This window comes from Bombus impatiens, unplaced genomic scaffold (assembly GCF_000188095.3).
Source record: "Bombus impatiens unplaced genomic scaffold, BIMP_2.2 scf_0036, whole genome shotgun sequence".
NCBI classification, from domain to species: domain Eukaryota; kingdom Metazoa; phylum Arthropoda; class Insecta; order Hymenoptera; family Apidae; genus Bombus; species Bombus impatiens.
This window is the reverse complement of record NT_176455.1, coordinates 1,049,774-1,060,637: the sequence shown is the minus strand read 5'-3', so window position 1 is coordinate 1,060,637 and position 10,864 is coordinate 1,049,774. Positions and strand designations below refer to the sequence as shown.

The 10,864-nt window shown below is 33.3% G+C and overlaps 3 protein-coding genes across 6 annotated transcripts; 1 reads left to right on the top strand and 2 right to left on the bottom strand.

Moving 5' to 3' along the window:
• Positions 1–2,599: 2,599 nt before the first annotated feature.
• Positions 2,600–6,088, bottom strand: LOC100744639 (intraflagellar transport protein 56). The gene is made up of 7 exons (XM_024369880.2): positions 6,053–6,088; positions 5,331–5,857; positions 4,788–5,037; positions 4,428–4,637; positions 4,060–4,366; positions 3,403–3,643; positions 2,600–3,308 (listed from the first exon to the last, which is right to left on the bottom strand). Exons 1-7 carry the CDS (start codon positions 6,086–6,088, stop codon positions 3,197–3,199), a joined length of 1,683 nt encoding a protein of 560 aa, XP_024225648.2. The 3' UTR covers positions 2,600–3,196.
• Positions 4,541–8,606, top strand: LOC100740885 (cytosolic Fe-S cluster assembly factor NUBP2 homolog). Of its 2 annotated transcripts, XM_033322765.1 has the most exons (6): positions 4,541–4,660; positions 6,488–6,735; positions 6,797–6,885; positions 7,036–7,257; positions 7,577–7,730; positions 7,804–8,606. In XM_033322765.1, the coding sequence occupies exons 2-6, from the start codon at positions 6,625–6,627 to the stop codon at positions 8,008–8,010; spliced, it is 783 nt and encodes a 260-aa protein (XP_033178656.1). In that variant the 5' UTR covers positions 4,541–4,660; positions 6,488–6,624; the 3' UTR covers positions 8,011–8,606. The 2 variants fall into 2 exon arrangements, with proteins under 2 accessions (XP_033178656.1, XP_003485146.1); XM_003485098.4 differs by lacking the exon at positions 4,541–4,660 and having other exon boundaries at positions 6,255–6,735.
• Positions 8,531–10,794, bottom strand: LOC100740763 (uridine 5'-monophosphate synthase). Of its 3 annotated transcripts, none has more exons than XM_012388704.3 (4): positions 10,407–10,794; positions 10,075–10,251; positions 9,470–9,950; positions 8,531–9,403 (listed from the first exon to the last, which is right to left on the bottom strand). In XM_012388704.3, the coding sequence occupies exons 2-4, from the start codon at positions 10,213–10,215 to the stop codon at positions 8,622–8,624; spliced, it is 1,404 nt and encodes a 467-aa protein (XP_012244127.1). In that variant the 5' UTR covers positions 10,216–10,251; positions 10,407–10,794; the 3' UTR covers positions 8,531–8,621. The 3 variants fall into 3 exon arrangements, with proteins under 3 accessions (XP_012244127.1, XP_012244122.1, XP_024225642.1); XM_012388699.3 differs by having other exon boundaries at positions 10,396–10,708; XM_024369874.1 differs by lacking the exon at positions 10,407–10,794 and having other exon boundaries at positions 9,470–9,916.
• Between the last annotated feature and the right edge of the window lie 70 nt (positions 10,795–10,864).

Sequence of the window (10,864 nt, the reverse complement as noted above, 5' to 3'; positions counted from 1 at the left end):
GTGAAACGAGCCTCTCTGCTCGTTTCTCCAATCGTATTCGCAAACTCAAGAAATCTGCGGTAAATATCTACAGTCTAGTGGTTACGTTTCATCTAGGAATATAAGTAAAGCGACAAATGCGACAAACATCTAGTTTTTAAAAACCGTGAATCAATGTACAAGCTCAATCTGTAAACGACTGCAAAGGGCTGAGCGGAAGTTAAGCGTTTGAAATTTCGAATTTAGATACTTTAGGAATTGAAATACCCATTGGTACAAGCTCATAAGAATAGAATAGAAGAGTCTGAGGTGAATTTGTACCAATCGGTGTGCGGAGTCTCTTGTTCGTAGGTCGATGATTTCGACGATAAGTTTCTAAGTGTTTCTCACCACTTTAGAATCCAATGAATTACTGTACCGCAAATGGGAGGCATCAGGATGTTGCATTATCCGTAGAGAACCTATTTCACATAGTCGTTGCTATTGCGTGCAGCGAGTTTTAACGTTAACATTATACGGTAGATTACGCCGCCCATGCGACGGTCTTTGGTTCGGCCGTTAGCAGATTGCCAAAAAGAAAAAAAAAGAAGAAAAAGAAATATGAAAAAAAACGCAAAAAAAAGAACAAAAGGATACTTTCCTCGTACGTTGTATGAAGGCGTGAGAAAGTGGGAGCACAAAATCTTAGAATCTTTTAAAGAAAATAAAAACAGCGTAGATAAGAGAAGAGAGAGTAAGTGAGGATCGCGTGAAAGGTAGATCCATACCTCTGTATGATTGTCGTATAAAAATAGGGAGAAAGAGGAACGAGAGAAGGAAGCTGGCGTGAGGAGAACACGATTTTTCCCGCTCTATCATTAACTGTATTAACATACACATTTAGCATAGTGGAAAGTAAGCTACGTTTTTAGCGTAATATCGACGGAAACACAGATATCATCGTTGTTGTATGTATGGGAAATTGAGGAACCGTGATGTCCTTTTCCTTCCTCCTTTTTTTTTTTCATTGTCTAAGAATGTTAAAGAAACATGTAATAATCGATTGCTGTGTGTGGACACGCAAGACTATTTTATCCGGTTGACTATATTAACCATGTCTCGTAACGAAAAATAAACAGAGTCGTATGAAAACGAGCCCGGAGAACGAGTGCCGTGTATAGAGATTCGTGTCAATCGGTCGCGAATCATTGAAAATGATAAATTACGATTGTCGCGTGCCGTCGAAAGGCACCGCGGAAACCAATTTTTCTGGTGCTATTTTTATATGGGATACGTAGCGACGATTTCATGTCGGGCACTCCTTCTCTACATTTTTCTGAACGTGTCGTATAAAATATGACATGGGGACTTTGAACCGTTGTGAAGAAGGAACACTCTTTTTACCGCCTTCTAGAAACCACGGGACATAAGTTGAGAGTTTTCTATCATTCTTGCGCTCAGTTTACCTTTCGATAATCTACGTTCTCAGTTTTGTTGGATCGTGTCTGTTATTACAAAATTTCAGCAATATCTTAGGAATATTTAGAAATGTCTGCCTCTTATTCATAGTAGTCGAATTTATACGGTACAATATTTTTGTAGAAATTTATTCCAGAACAATATTTTTTAAAAATTTATTCCAGGCTAATATTTTTTAGAAATTTACCCCTAACATTTGGTACAGTTCTAGTAATAATAAAAATAATGTGTATATTTTCGATAGTAGGTTCGTATGCATTGCATTAATAACATAATCCTGTTGAATCACACACTGCTGCAAAATCGCAAATAGTGAATGGAAATCTTTAAATTTAATTCAAAGATTTAACAAAAGTTGTCTCATTAATTTATAGATTTCTTACATGATCTTAAATGAATTTATGTCATTCAAATAGCAATATACGAGCTTTAAACTCATTAAACACTAGTGAATTATTGCCTTCTATACAACTAAAATTTATTACAATTAATATAGACTAAAATAATTAATTTTCTATACTTTGATTTGTTTCAACATATCAAAATATATTAAAAAATTAATTATTTTAGCTTACGATTTCGATTTCGAGCATATATCGTCTGCATCAAGCCTAAATATTTCGATAGAAGAATAAAGATCGATTTAATAAATATGTAGTTCTCTAAGTAGTATGAGAATTTAAATGACAGATACGGCTTACACTTGAAGACGTAGATTATCATCAGGTGATATACGCGTTTAAAATGATTTATTATATAATTAAAGATATTTATACTTTGAAAAGGTATCGTTCAAGAGTTTCCTTGCATTTTCTTATCTGCTCAATATCTTCGAAACGCCCATAACGTTGAGACATGGGTGTTCTTTTTCGTTTCTTTTGCTGAACTTCAGCAGCCATTCCATCGGAATTGTTTCATAGAAAACCACGTAAGGAATCAAAGATATTGTTGGATTCTCCGTGACTCTCTAAAAAACGTATTCCGTTCCGAAGAATGTCGAATCTTTGATCGGAGATGTGCAAGTATGCGTATGTGGTGTATGCCATCAACTATGGTGTTTTTACGATTCACCGATTGTGTTTGTTAAAATTAATTATTATTATTATTATTACTATTACAATGATTATTATTATTATTATTATTATATTATAAAATGAGTGTATCACAGTTTAAATATATCTATTTTATATTAAATCATCAACACCGTGGATTCATTGAAAAGATACTCTGCACAAATATTTCAGATATATAAAATACTTTTATCATAATTAAAGACCACAGGGGAAAGGCTTGATAAGCACAATTTTGTTGTAAAAATTTTTCTTCTTGATTTTTATTTAAAAGGATGTACCTTGATATAACATACTTAAAAAGAGAAAGAACGTATTCAGTACAAAGATGCAAATAGCCATCGAAGACGAAGCTATAAAGTTAAAAATGAATTTTTCTTTAGAACTGAGGTATCGATAGTCTTTTGGCAAATATTTTTCAAGAGAACCGCACAAACAAATTTACTAGAAAGGCAGTTTTGGTAATGTATAATTGATTGATATTGAATTCTAAGATTGCTCTTGTGTGAAAAACAAAAATATAATTTACTGTATCTTTTGCCTGTGGTCTTGAATTAGCATATACATAGTTTACACAGGCATATTACAAGATGCATTAACATTCCATAGCTGTTCAACGTGTTTCAGATAAGGCTTAAAGTTTCAGGCTTAACGATAACGATCAGTCACTGTCCACTCGATTCCTATCATCAACAATTAATTCTGTTATCTTTACCCCATTTACGCATCACTCGAATGATCTGTTCCACTTGTGAGTTCGAGGTATTCTTCAAAACCTGTACGACCTCAGGTAAGAGCTCTCTAAAAATGACATTAAAAAGGAATTATGTATTTGCAAAATAACGAAATGCTTTTTTATGGAAAAAAAATGATTCTTCAAAGTAAGAGCGCTCACTTTGGTTGCCTTTCAGCTACAATATATTGAAAAGTGCCGCAACAAGCACCACGTTTCCCTTCCCAATTTTCTGGACTTGGATCCATTCGTTCCAGCATGTCGAACGCTTTTGCCGCATACCAAAATTCACCGACTTTGTAACAATCATTCGCGATCAATTGAAGCAAATTAAACGACTCCGTCGTCGTGTCCATTTTTAGATACAAGTCCCAGGCTAACTGAGGTTTCTTGTTCATTATGTCTAAATCAGAATAAGAAAGAATAATATAGAAATAATCGACTCGATTTTCATTGAGGAATTAAAGAAGGATTAAACAATTAAAGCAGACTTTTTGTTATAAATGAGACATCAAGAGCAAAAGTGTAAATGACTAATCTTTCCTAAATATGAACTTCTCCTGTTAGTCTGACTTAAGAATTTGCACTAGTCATACAAAACGAAGCCAGTCGTTGCACTAAGTATTTTGTACTCGTGTCTAATTTAGGTAATGAATTACTTAATTTGCCAAATATCGAAGTTCACTTTTGCTATCAATACCTCAAGTACGATATAATTTGCCTTCACCAAAGTGGAATTATTATCTATGCCTTGAGTACGACTCGATATTACGTACAAGGCAAGGTATTAAGATTAAACATTATTTCTCGATCACTCACAGCAGTGCGCCAATAGGCTGATATAAATGTAATCATTCTTGTATTTCTCATTTCTTATGTTTAAAAACGCCTCTTCCGCCTCTTTAAAATAACCCGCCGCGGCCTGTGCCTGAGCGTAATTGAAGTTGAAGTTGTCTTCGTTGGAGAAGTAAGTTTTTATCGAATTCAAATACACCAGGACTTCCTCAAACTGACGATAGAGGAAGAAACAGGAGGCCATGCATTGTCTGCCAGGTATGGTATCGCATTCTGACGCCGAAGAGCCCACTAATTGAAAGTATTGTTGCGCCGTCTTTACGTTATCGCGCTAAAAACAATTTTCATAATTAGCTCACATAGTTTGCATTTTAGTTGCCGCAGAAACTTACGGAATTCGTTTCCTGACCCATTACCGCGTTGACTATCCCTTTCAAGATGTACTCCTGTGGGACAGCTGGTTCAAGATCTTTGATTAATTCGAACGCTTCTTGCACGTTGTCTTGTCTCAAGTAATAAATTACCAGATTCAGTCTGGCTTCCGGTATAACGTCCACTAAATTCGGCAAAATTTGCAACGCACCTTCTCCGCCCTTAAATACCTAAGATAAATTAATTCTTTTAGGTATGTATTAATTATAAATTTATATTACTCGAATAAAGATGTCCACGATTTGGAAAAATTCTGTGATGTTACGTACGATTGTATTGTGATGTATAAAATGGTTCGAATATTTTCTAACGTTACGTACGACTGTGTTGTGACGTATGAGATCGTGACTGAAGCTGAGAGAGTTGGACATCTTATCTATCAGCTGCTTCATCTCATTTTGCGCGGCGTTACCATTGTACAGGCGGAAATGATTGCAGGCTTTTAAGTTTATGGCGATCGCACTATCAGGATACTTTTGTAGATAAACCTGAAGAACTTCTTGCGCCACATCGTAGTAATCCAATTTGTAGTAGCATAAGGCAACGTATACATTTAGCGCGAAGTAATCTCTGTAAAAGGAACATGGTCGAGCAAAGCTTTCGAAGATAAATCGTGTAGAATTGTCTTCGGTTGGAAAGAATTATTCATATTATGGGAATAATAGGAAAAGGATGGAGGAAGTGGGTACCTGGAACTTCTTAACTCTCTGATCAAATGCACATCGGAACTTTTATCGCCTAGATTTTCGTTAATGCTACATATACTCGAATCGTCACTATCAAAGTCCCTAAAGATAATTTTAATTTGAAATATCGATATTCCAATTACTTATCAAATAGAATAAAGACAGTTGGATAACAACCTGTTCTCCAGTAGGATCTTTTTATAAACATCGATAGCCTCTTGATAATGAGCCCGTAAGTAATGGATAGAAGCCAAACTAAGTTGATCTTCGATCATATCCTCCAACATATGATGGTATTCCATCAATTTAGCTTCATTCCCCATCTTGTGCGCTAAGTGAAACAACAATCTGTTCTTCAATTTACTGTGTGGAGCATCTTCGAGAATTTGTTGAGACTCAGGGTACATGCCAAGGTAGAAATAACAACATGCTAAGTTCGTCGACGTATCCGCCGGTGCTTGATCTTTCCTTTTTAAATTCTCGTAAATTTTTGATGCACGTTTGTAGTCTCCTAAGTGAAAAGCGCAGTAGCCCATCCATAATTCGGAATTTACAGTAGTTTCTGAGGCATTGTTGAACTCCAAAAGTGTCAAAGCGCCGGTGTAATCGCGCTTCTCCAAAAATTCCTCTAATTTTGGTGTTCTTTTGTCTGATGCGGACTTTCTCACTCCTTCAGAAGCAGCTGGCTTCGCTCTTGATAGTATCTGTTACGAGTATTCAGTGTGAAAAAAGTTAAAATACTTTCGTTGTAGGAAAATTTATAGAGTGAATAAAATATAAATAGTGTAAAGGGTTGAATGTGTATATGAAAGTGATTTTTAAAACACTGACGAATAATATATTTTAAAAAGAAAAAAGAAAATACGATGCACGATGCAATGTTTACCATTTTTAGTCACCGTTGCTAATAGATACGGAAATTTATTGATTACCATATGGTTGTAAAAGCGAATACAGATGCTTAGTTTAGATATAAATCTCTTTTTTGCACAAAAAACTAATTTACTAGATAAAATGAAATTTTTATGTTACAAAAATTGTAATTGCGTAATTTAAAAATTTGAAACTAAAATTTTTAATTCTTTTACCTACAGGTGTCAGTTCAGTGGCGATAGAATTCCCGAACTTTTACTTAACAGTTAATGGTTCCTTTATTTTTAGAAATGTATTCATACAAAAACAGATAAATTTTGCAACTCAAAATGTTTGCATTATCGTCGAACTTAAATGCATGATTACTAAAAAATAAATATTTTATATCTATGAGATGTATGAACGAAATAGAAAAACTTTTGATCTTTAGTTTGTATGAATTTGAATGGACTGCATTTTAGACAAGAAAAATTGGTAGTTGAAAAAATTCTCGTTTGACTAGAACCACGTCAAATTGATAGAAAACAAAAATTGTCAGAACGCGACCGACTGTCGTGGAGGTTACATCGCCGGTGGTGTTTGCGTATTTCTTTTCGTAATGTTGGAAGGTGTCAAACATGTTTTATTAGTGCTTTCTGGTAAAGGTGGTGTTGGAAAATCAACAATCAGCACACAATTGGCACTTGCGCTCAAAGAGTCGGGTTTTCGAGTAAGTTTGAAAAATTTTTTGAATTGTAGGTTAGATTGCTTACATATCAAAAATTTTATAGGTTGGTTTGTTAGACGTTGATCTCTGCGGACCTAGTGTGCCTTATCTGTTGAATTTGGAAGGCAGAGATGTTCATCAATCATCCGATGGGTATTAAATATAATTACCATTTATTATTATAAAAATTGGAAAATTTTTTGTAAATTTTTTAAAAAGATTGTCACGTATTTTCTTCGTGTTTGAATATATTTTTCACAAAATATTATTATCTACTTATGTTATTGTTATTTTATTACATAGATGGATACCAGTATTTGCAGATAAAGAGCAAAAACTGGCTGTCATGTCGATAGGATTTTTATTAAAAAATCAAGATGAGAGTATTGTTTGGAGAGGTCCAAAAAAAACTGGAATGATTAAACAATTTTTGACTGATGTTGTTTGGCAAGATATTGATTATTTAATTATTGATACACCACCAGGAACTTCGGATGAACATATTACAGTGATGGAAAACTTAAGGTAAGATTTCTTATTTACTTAAGTATTAGTGAGATAGTTAAATACTTAAATGTTATGTGTCATATTAATTGTGAGAAGAATTTCAAAAATATTCCATAGATTTGTAATACTCCTGTCATGTGCTTTTGGACTCTCACATGTGACTATGATTAATCATCATGTGACATTCAAATGAAGTGTATTTCTTGTTAGATAAGCATTAGTCATGAGATTGATAAGCTTATACACACACTCTGTTTGAATGCATGTTAATGAAGATATAACATATAATGATGTATCAGAATGAGAATTAATTATATTCTGCTTTTTGTGCTTTCAGAAATGTGAAATGCGATGGTGCACTGATAGTAACCACCCCACAAGCAGTTGCAGTAGATGATGTTTTACGAGAAATAACATTTTGTAGGAAAACTGGAATCCATATATTTGGGATTATTGAAAATATGAGTGGCTTTGTCTGTCCATCATGTTCAGTTAGTATAAACTATTGTGATACATTATAAAAGCAAGTTTTTTATTTCAATTTACAAGGAATGCTAATTCTAGGAATGTACAAATATATTTTCCGCGGGTGGAGGAATAGCTCTTTCAAAAATGGTGAATGTTCCATTCTTAGCAAAAGTGCCTATAGATCCACAAGTTGGGAAATTAGCAGCAACTGGCCAAAGTGTTCTGGTAACATTACCTGATAGCCAGGTAGCGCAAGTATTCCGAAAACTAGTCGAAGAACTTACTCAGAGCAAGGAGGCATGAAAAATTTGATCTCGTATGCACGGCATTCCCAGTGAAATACAGTACTTGCTCGTGATGACAAAATTAAGTTTGGCCCTCTGCAAACTATCGCATTTTTTATTTCCTATTAAGACTAAATAAGGTAAATTGATTTGAAGACAAGAACACTTAAGTTTTGATGAAAAATATAATTTCATGACATTATAATAGATATACGAAAATGTAAAATATCTGCATTACATACAAATAATATATAGGATCGCAAGGGGTTCATTTAATTGCATTTTGTACAAAAGAGGTAAAGTGAACATGTATAAATATAACGATTTTTATATGGCAGCATTTATAGGAAATATAAAGAGTTTCTTGCACATTGCAAAGGATATACATATGTGTACATGTAATCCTGTATCATTGTTAATGGGAACAAGTAAATACACTTTAAAGCTTTTGTACAAAAATGTGAATAGATTAATGTACTATTATATAATGTATATACATCGAAATTTGTGCATCGCTCTATTTACTTATCTTTTTTTTAAAGTCGGTGTTACTCAATTATTTACGGTTTTTAACTGTTGTATACATATTCGAAAATAAAAAAATATATTTTTCCCCTAGTCTGATGTTTATTACGAAGTTATTCGTTTTATGTAAGCTGTCCAAAGTTCTTCCTTGTATTTTAATGTGGCAGCCAATTTATCTTCCGCTTCGGTAATACCTCTACCCACTACAGCTAAGTCAGCTCCAGAATTAACAACAGATTCTGGAGTGTTGTATTGCTGTCCCAAGTCATCGGAACTTTTCAATATTTTTACACCAGGTGTCAATTGAATAAGTCCCGGACTCGAGAAAATATCCGATTGACAAACAACTCCAACTACTATATCCGAATTTTGTGCAATACTTATAGCATTCTGCACGTATTCACCAATCGTCAGTGCTCCTTTGGAGGACATTTCTGCTAAGATAAATAGACCACGAGGTTCGCTTATGTTTTTTAAACTATTTTTGAAGCCATCTATGATACTTTGACCTGCGATCGCGTGCACCGTGACGACATCTGCCCATTGGGCAATCTTGTAAATCCCTTTTTCATACTGTAAACATACAGTATTGCCGATATCAGCAAATTTTCTATCCTCCATCAATAAAAAGTCATGCTTTTTAGCTAATTCTTTTAAACGCTTGATGAAATTATCACTAAAATCTTCTAATATATCTACATGAGTTTTTAACAACACTATATGTGGTCCTACTAAATCAGCCAACTCTATAACAGCATCTGCTTTAGTTAGATCTGCTGCTAAACATATAGTGGATTGCTTTGATTCCATTAGATTAAATAACTTAGAACCAATTGCATTTTTGCACCTACTGGCACGAATATGAAATGGCATCATCAATCGTGTGTCTGAAATTTTTTAAGGTGAAGTACTCAAATTATTTAATACTTAAAATATATTAAATATCTTTTTACCTGGAGAAATGATTGGTGCTTGGGATATTAATAAGTAATCAGTCACATCTTTAACAATTTTGGGAGAAATTTTATTAGCTTTCAAGAGGTATGTCATCAGTTTTGTGGTTGTATAGAGACTCCTCATCAAAATACCATGACTCTCTATATTCTTTTTACCATTTTGTTCTCTGTCAATTACCACAAAAGCTTCTATTACTTTTAGACCTTCCCTTCTTAAGATATCTGCTGTCTCTAAAATACTGCTACCACTTGTAACTACATCCTCGATAATTACACAACTATCTCCTGGCTTAAAATTCCCTTCTATAATTTTCTTTGTACCATATGTCTTTGCTTCCTTTCTCTTAATTAACATGGGCACATTAGAATCTATAGAAATCAATGTTGCTAATGGTAAAGCTGCATAAGGAACACCACAAATTCGTGCTACGTTTGGACATTCTTCTACAAATAGCAATAACATTCTAGCCAAACGAGTCTGCAGATAGCAAATGTAAATATAACAAATATAAATTATTACATTTAGATGCATACAAATAATTGTAATTACTATAACAATAGTAGTTACCATTATTAGATTAGATTATTAGATTAGAACTTACCATTATTTTTGGATGAGAGACTAATACTCTTAAATCAAAGTATATTGGTGTTTTTAGACCAACTTTGGTCACAAATTCTCCAAACTTAAACGCTCCTATATCAAAAAGATTTATAGCCAATTGTTCTAATTCAATATCCATGTTATTATGAGTTCTGTTATTAATTATTCAACTAATCTTGGGGAAAAACAGGATAACACGAGATTATTTAGTAATTAAGGTTAATCATATAACTTAATGTTATAGAACTTTTTAGTTTGTATTTTATTTCTAATGTATTTCTAATTTCGCTTAATATAAAAATAAATTCAAAAGGCGTACAGAATAATTACGTTTAATATAAAATAGTAATCTCGTGATTCGTAATTATCACGTTCTCACTTTACTTCACGATATGCGTATCAACAAATGAACAAACAATATTTGGTACTGGTATTAAATAATTTTCTGGAAATTCAAACTTTAACGCGCGCGGATTTGATGTTAATCTTATTTTTTCAAAATAAATTATTTCAAATTAATTATTGTTCAAAATAAAATATTTATAAAATATTGTCTCAAAAATAAGTAAAATGTAGGGATTTTTTGTCATTTATAGCGGTCGCGGAAACTTTGGGATTTTAAGAGAGGTAAAATGACTTAAGAGAAACCGTTTACGATGTAGTGGATTTTTAGATTAACTAATTGCCGGTATGAGTTGCTTTAATAGTAATCGATGCATCGTAAACCCTATCATGTTGGTCTAAATCTTCAAGTAAGTCGGTGAAGGTCCGGGGTGCGTACACCAAGT

Bases quoted from the DNA above. Each gene is read 5' to 3' on its own strand.
- LOC100744639 (XM_024369880.2), bottom strand. From the start codon at position 6,088: ATGGTAATCAATAAATTTCCGTATCTATTAGCAACG. The intron at 5,858-6,052 runs GTGACTAAAAAT...TACTCGTAACAG, and splicing joins TTCCGTATCTATTAGCAACG to ATACTATCAAGAGCGAAGCC. The intron at 3,309-3,402 runs GTGAGCGCTCTT...TGTCATTTTTAG, and splicing joins GTAGCTGAAAGGCAACCAAA to AGAGCTCTTACCTGAGGTCG.
- LOC100740885 (XM_033322765.1), top strand. From the start codon at position 6,625: ATGTTGGAAGGTGTCAAACATGTTTTATTAGTGCTTTCTGGTAAAGGT. The intron at 7,258-7,576 runs GTAAGATTTCTT...TTGTGCTTTCAG, and splicing joins ACAGTGATGGAAAACTTAAG to AAATGTGAAATGCGATGGTG. The intron at 7,731-7,803 runs GTTAGTATAAAC...TGCTAATTCTAG, and splicing joins TTGTCTGTCCATCATGTTCA to GAATGTACAAATATATTTTC.
- LOC100740763 (XM_012388704.3), bottom strand. From the start codon at position 10,215: ATGGATATTGAATTAGAACAATTGGCTATAAATCTTTTTGATATAGGA. The intron at 9,951-10,074 runs GTAAGTTCTAAT...TGCTATCTGCAG, and splicing joins TCTCTCATCCAAAAATAATG to ACTCGTTTGGCTAGAATGTT. The intron at 9,404-9,469 runs GTAAAAAGATAT...AAAAAATTTCAG, and splicing joins AGCACCAATCATTTCTCCAG to ACACACGATTGATGATGCCA.